The 6553-nt window shown below is 51.0% G+C and overlaps 1 protein-coding gene across 1 annotated transcript in view; it reads left to right on the forward strand.

The window, feature by feature from the left end:
- The window catches only part of LOC128686772 (carbohydrate sulfotransferase 10-like), a 13392-nt gene extending 8819 nt beyond the window's left edge, over window positions 1–4573 (forward strand). Inside the window, exons 2-6 of the mRNA XM_053773818.2 lie at window positions 405–578; window positions 1484–1677; window positions 2606–2785; window positions 2979–3161; window positions 4167–4573. Coding sequence (XP_053629793.2) covers window positions 405–578; window positions 1484–1677; window positions 2606–2785; window positions 2979–3161; window positions 4167–4308 — 873 coding nt within the window. The 3' untranslated portion in view covers window positions 4309–4573. The remainder of the gene's footprint in view (window positions 1–404; window positions 579–1483; window positions 1678–2605; window positions 2786–2978; window positions 3162–4166) is intronic.
- Window positions 4574–6553: the final 1980 nt, after the last annotated feature.

The raw sequence follows: 6553 nt of genomic DNA on the forward strand, positions 1-6553 counted from the left end.
ACCGCCAACATTCTCCTGTCGCCACCACCACCAACCTTCCACAACAGCTCCCACTAATCTATCACCTCTCCAACCACCACACACTTGCTGTCATTACCACCTATCTGTCTCACCCCCACCACCACCACCTTCTGTCTACATTGACTAACCCACATAGCTCGAGGTATGTGGGTTTCGCAACGTTTCGCTCTAAGTAGAGTATTTTTACTTGGAGCGAAACTTTGTCTTTAATAACCACAACGTTCCGCCCACACAGTGGATACTTTTAATAACCACAAAACTTCGATCACACACTGGGCGAAACAGCTGTGGTGTATAAATATCTTAAGTACATATTAGTGTCGATTTACAGCTCTCGGTAAACATTTTCGCGAATATTTCTAACGTTTCGCCCCCCCTGGCAGACTGAGGAGAAGAGTGCTCTGGAGCGAGAGGTGCTACTTGAGAGGAGGCGGCGGGTGTCGGAAGTGTGTCGACTGGTGAGGAACAAAGAACTACCTGTTCCTGACCTGGAGCGCGTCTACGATAATATGATCTTCGCGGCCAAACATTCCTTCATCTGGTGCCCTATATTCAAGGTGAGAGAGGTACTAGCAGTGACAAGCAAAGGGTGTATCAAGGTAGGAGGAGCACTAGCAGTGACAAGCACAGGTTGTATCAAGGTAGGAGGAGCACTAGCAGTGACAAACAGAGGGTGTATCAAGGTAGGAGGAGCACTAGCAATAACAAACACAGGGTGTATCAAGGTAGGAGGAGCACTAGCAGTGACAAACACAGGGTGTATCAAGGTAGGAAGAGCACTAGCAGTGACAAACACAGGGTGTATCAAGGTAGGAGGAGTACTAGCAGTGACAAACACAGGGTGTATCAAGGTAGGAAGAGCACTAGCAGTGACAAACACAGGGTGTATCAAGGTAGGAGGAGTACTAGCAGTGACAAACACAGGGTGTATCAAGGTAGGAGGAGTACTAGCAGTGACAAACACAGGGTGTATCAAGGTAGGGGCACTAGCAGTGACAAACACAGGGTGTATCAAGGTAGGAGCAATAGCAGTGACAAACACAGGGTGTATCAAGGTAGGAGGAGCTCCCACAGTGATAGGATGTAACGTGTCTGAAATTATAACATTTAACAGCCTCAATAATTTCGAGGCCAGAACGTTGTGTAGCTTTAAAAATAGGTTGGATAAATACATGAGTGGATGTGGGTGGGTGTGAGTTGGACCTGATAGCTTGTGCTACCAGGTCGGTTGCCGTGTTCCTCCCTTAAGTCAATGTGACCTGACCTGACTAGGTTGGGTGCATTGGCTTAAGCCGGTAGGAGACTTGGCCCTGCCTCGCATGGGCCAGTAGGCCTGCTGCAGTGTTTCTTCGTTCTTATGTTCTTATGTTCTTAAATGACTCTCTCTCTCTCTCTCTCTCTCTCTCTCTAAGACTTCAGGCTCTAAAAAGCATCAATACAACGGGGAGTGTTTCCCTGGCAGGCAGCCTCGACCACTTGGATGAAGCACTTGCTGCAGCTGTCTGGGAAGAACAAGACCATCCCTGGTTCCCATCGTAGCGCCCGTCGGATGTACAGGCAGCCGCGGGACCCAGCCCTCAGGAAACACCTCCTCAGGAACGCCTTGAAGATGATTATTGTAAGGCACCCGCTAGAGCGTCTCCTCTCGGCATATCGGTGAGTGGCTCACTTCTCACAACCCTCGGACTGAAGAAATTCTTTCTGATACCTCTGTCACTGTGACTCTTAGATGTTTCCTTGTACTTCAGTAATATATCTTTCCGCTTTGCCATACGGACTCTTTTTTGCTGTTTCCGCTATGGTGTCAACCATTGCTTTGATGCTGTCTCCATCTTCTTGTCCTGGTTTCCTACTATTTGGTGGTGGATTGTAAATGTCTGTTACTACTGCTATGGGTCCCCGAGTCTAGACTGTGCTTATTATGTAGTCATTTGACACTTCTGTTGTTCTCTGTCATCTCTTCAAAAGCCAGTTGGTTTCTGATTATCGCTGTTGCTCCTATCCCTTCCCCGCTTCATCCTTCACGTACCTTTCTTGTTACCTTCTTCTGATTGTCTTTGCTATAAATGACTTATTTTTTTCCGTGCTCTTTCAACTGTTGTCTCTCCATTTCTGTTCTGTCTTAATTTAGGTATATTAGGTAATATATCGGACTCCTTAAGAATGTTTTCTGCCTGAAGATCCCGTTTTGAGCTGTTTGTAACCAAGAAGTTGGTTACAAACAGCTCAACCTCTTCTAATGACTTTTTTTTTCTCTTTGTCCCTCCCTGATTCCTCCGTTCCTACTTTTCCCTTCATTATTATTGTCCGTGTGTATGTGTGTGTGTGTGTGTGTGTGTGTGTGTGTGTGTGTGTTTCAGTAGTCACTTACATGGGAGTACATGGAAAAGATGGATAACAGAGGAAGTAATAGCCTACAACAAGGCTTTCTGCTGAGACGAGCTATTTACGTCTATCTAGATTGAGGACTATAGTGTATTATCAAGGTGTATGAGTCGAGGGAAAGAAGGCTCTCTTCCTCCACCCTTCCTCCTTCCCTCGGGTGAGGACGTCAGCTCCAGCATGATCCTCACCGCCTCCACAGAGACAAGATGCTGAGAGTAAAAAGTCCAAATCACCGATTCGAGGAGCTCCAACGCCACATCGCTCAGCGGTATCCCGACTCCAGCATCTCCCTCAATACTTCCTTCAATGTAAACAACGCGACCAAGCCCACCTTCACGCAGTTCCTCAAGAAGGTGATATACGACCTAAAGCAAGCCTGGTGAGTCGCTGAAGCTTAGCAAGCAAGATCGATTGTGTTTGTCTCATTCTTGAATATAACTCATGTGAATTGTTACTGAAATAAGCAATGCTATTTTACAGTTGTAATGTTCTTAATTATTTCTCTCTCTCTCTCTCTCTCTCTCTCTCTCTCTCTCTCTCTCTCTCTCTCTCTCTCAAACACACACACACAGGAAATCAGGTGGTAAGAAAAGCATTAACATGCACTGGCGGCCATATTGGCTGACCTGCGCCCCGTGTCAGGTGAGTTATGACGTCATCGCCCAGGTGGAGACACTGGACCTGGACCAGGAGTACGTCATCCGTCAGCTGGGCCTCCAAGACCAGCTGTTCAAACTCCATACTCATGCATCCAAGTGAGTGGTGCCTATTGCCATCCCCCGTCCACACTTTGCTCTGCCCTTCCATGTTCCTCCACACTGGATGTTTTTCATGTACGAAGTAATGAAATCTGTCAGCCTAAACTGGGAGACTTCAGTATTCGTCTATGTGATCAGTGTCTACGGCAGCTTTCGTCACACCAACAGACTTTAAAATAAACAACGTATCGCTGTGTGCAGAACTTTGCCAAGTCATGACTTGGTAGGTAAGACACATAAGCAACAGTTAGGCAACTTTATTCCGAAACGTTTCGCCTACACAGTAGGCTTCTTCAATCGAATACAGAAAGTAGGCAGGAACAGTAGAGAAGACGATGTAATCAGTCCATCACCCTTAAAGTCGTAGAATTTGAGGTTGTCAGTCCCTCGGCCTGGAGAAGTTCAGTTCCATAGTCAGGAACTATCTGAAGATCAAGCGACAGTGCGGAGACTTAAATACTGTCGGAAGGAGAGGTGCAGAGTAGTAGTAGTAGTGAGAATGTAACCACTGAAAGGTCAGGTCCCTCTCAGATCCAACAATTCTCACTTGAAAAGTTTGTCCAAGGTGTTTTCTGTATCAAGATGCTATGTGTTGCAGTGTCTGACAAGATGAACATCAAAATGGTATACAATACCTACCAAGTCATGACTTGATGAAACCTCACAGAGCGAAACGTTGTTACAACAACAACAGCAACAAAATACTCGTTCTGCAACGGGTGTTTTCTCTTCACTATGTCAACAGTACTCCATTTCAACTCATGATCTGACGGCTATAAAAACTACGCTATCTTTGCTTATAACATCGTTTATTGTATGACCATACTATGTATTATGTTTACACACAACAAACATCAATATTAATCACTAACACGTAAAAACTTCATTTTTCCATACCAATGATTTTAACCTAACCACTTTTATCTACGTGATAAAAGGTATAACCAAAGTATTACCGGGTTATTTGTGTATTGTGTATTACCATCCTCTGTATCGTTGCAGCTTCGATGTGTTCAACGGAACCAGAGATGCGGTCCAGCACTACTACAGTCAGGTGCCATTGACTCTTCTGAACGAGGTCGTTCAGTACTATAAGCAAGACTTCGATCTCTTTGGGTACTCTCCCGACCCTTACTACCTCTAATGGAGATTTTCAATTTCTCCATTAAAAAAAAAAATGGTCTGTGCAGATGTTTCAGTCCCGTCAATAAAAACCATCCTGGTTCATTTTCGACCATGATACAGAGAATTGTTTTTACATTTCTAACATCTATCAAGAGTATAAGCGACCTAGCTGCCTGCTGCCACGGTACAGCTGTCTCCTGCAACTCCCCGTGTGTCACCGTGGCTGGTGCTGCCTGCTGCCACGGTACAGCTGTCTCCTGCAACTCCCCGTGTGTCACCGTGGCTGGTGCTGCCACGGTACAGATGTCTCCTGCAACTCCCCGTGTGTCACCGTGGCTGGTGCTGCCTGCTGCCACGGTACAGCTGTCTCCTGCAACTCCCCGTGTGTCACCGTGGCTGGTGCTGCCTGCTGCCACGGTACAGCTGTCTCCTGCAACTCCCCGTGTGTCACCGTGGCTGGTGCTGCCTGCTGCCACGGTACAGATGTCTCCTGCAACTCCCCGTGTGTCACCGTGGCTGGTGCTGCCTGCTGCCACGGTACAGCTGTCTCCTGCAACTCCCCGTGTGTCACCGTGGCTGGTGCTGCCTGCTGCCACGGTACAGATGTCTCCTGCAACTCCGTGTGTCACCGTGGCTGGTGCTGCCTGCTGCCACGGTACAGATGTCTCCTGCAACTCCCCGTGTGTCACCGTGGCTGGTGCTGCCTGCTGCCACGGTACAGATGTCTCCTGCAACTCCCCGTGTGTCACCGTGGCTGGTGCTGCCTGCTGCCACGGTACAGATGTCTCCTGCAACTCCCCGTGTGTCACCGTGGCTGGTGCTGCCTGCTGCCACGGTACAGATGTCTCCTGCAACTCCCCGTGTGTCACCGTGGCTGGTGCTGCCTGCTGCCACGGTACAGCTGTCTCCTGCAACTCCCCGTGTGTCACCGTGGCTGGTGCTGCCTGCTGCCACGGTACAGATGTCTCCTGCAACTCCCCGTGTGTCACCGTGGCTGGTGCTGCCTGCTGCCACGGTACAGCTGTCTCCTGCAACTCCCCGTGTGTCACCGTGGCTGGTGCTGCCTGCTGCCACGGTACAGCTGTCTCCTGCAACTCCCCGTGTGTCACCGTGGCTGGTGCTGCCTGCTGCCACGGTACAGATGTCTCCTGCAACTCCCCGTGTCACCGTGGCTGGTGCTGCCTGCTGCCACGGTACAGATGTCTCCTGCAACTCCTCGTGTGTCACCGTGGCTGGTGCTGCCTGCTGCCACGGTACAGATGTCTCCTGCAACTCCCCGTGTGTCACCGTGGCTGGTGCTGCCTGCTGCCACGGTGCAGCTGTCTCCTGCAACTCCCCGTGTGTCACCGTGGCTGGTGCTGCCTGCTGCCACGGTACAGATGTCTCCTGCAACTCCCCGTGTCACCGTGGCTGGTGCTGCCTGCTGCCACGGTACAGATGTCTCCTGCAACTCCCCGTGTGTCACCGTGGCTGGTGCTGCCTGCTGCCACGGTACAGATGTCTCCTGCAACTCCCCGTGTGTCACCGTGGCTGGTGCTGCCTGCTGCCACGGTACAGCTGTCTCCTGCAACTCCCCGTGTGTCACCGTGGCTGGTGCTGCGTGCTGCCACGGTACAGATGTCTCCTGCAACTCCCCGTGTGTCACCGTGGCTGGTGCTGCCTGCTGCCACGGTACAGATGTCTCCTGCAACTCCCCGTGTGTCACCGTGGCTGGTGCTGCCTGCTGCCACGGTACAGATGTCTCCTGCAACTCCCCGTGTGTCACCGTGGCTGGTGCTGCCTGCTGCCACGGTACAGATGTCTCCTGCAACTCCCCGTGTGTCACCGTGGCTGGTGCTGCCTGCTGCCACGGTACAGATGTCTCCTGCAACTCCCCGTGTGTCACCGTGGCTGGTGCTGCCTGCTGCCACGGTACAGATGTCTCCTGCAACTCCGTGTGTCACCGTGGCTGGTGCTGCCTGCTGCCACGGTACAGATGTCTCCTGCAACTCCCCGTGTGTCACCGTGGCTGGTGCTGCCTGCTGCCACGGTACAGATGTCTCCTGCAACTCCCCGTGTGTCACCGTGGCTGGTGCTGCCTGCTGCCACGGTACAGATGTCTCCTGCAACTCCGTGTGTCACCGTGGCTGGTGCTGCCTGCTGCCACGGTACAGATGTCTCCTGCAACTCCCCGTGTGTCACCGTGGCTGGTGCTGCCACGGTACAGATGTCTCCTGCAACTCCCCGTGTGTCACCGTGGCTGGTGCTGCCTGTTGCCACGGTAC

Source organism: Cherax quadricarinatus, chromosome 7, assembly GCF_038502225.1.
Source record: "Cherax quadricarinatus isolate ZL_2023a chromosome 7, ASM3850222v1, whole genome shotgun sequence".
NCBI classification, from domain to species: domain Eukaryota; kingdom Metazoa; phylum Arthropoda; class Malacostraca; order Decapoda; family Parastacidae; genus Cherax; species Cherax quadricarinatus.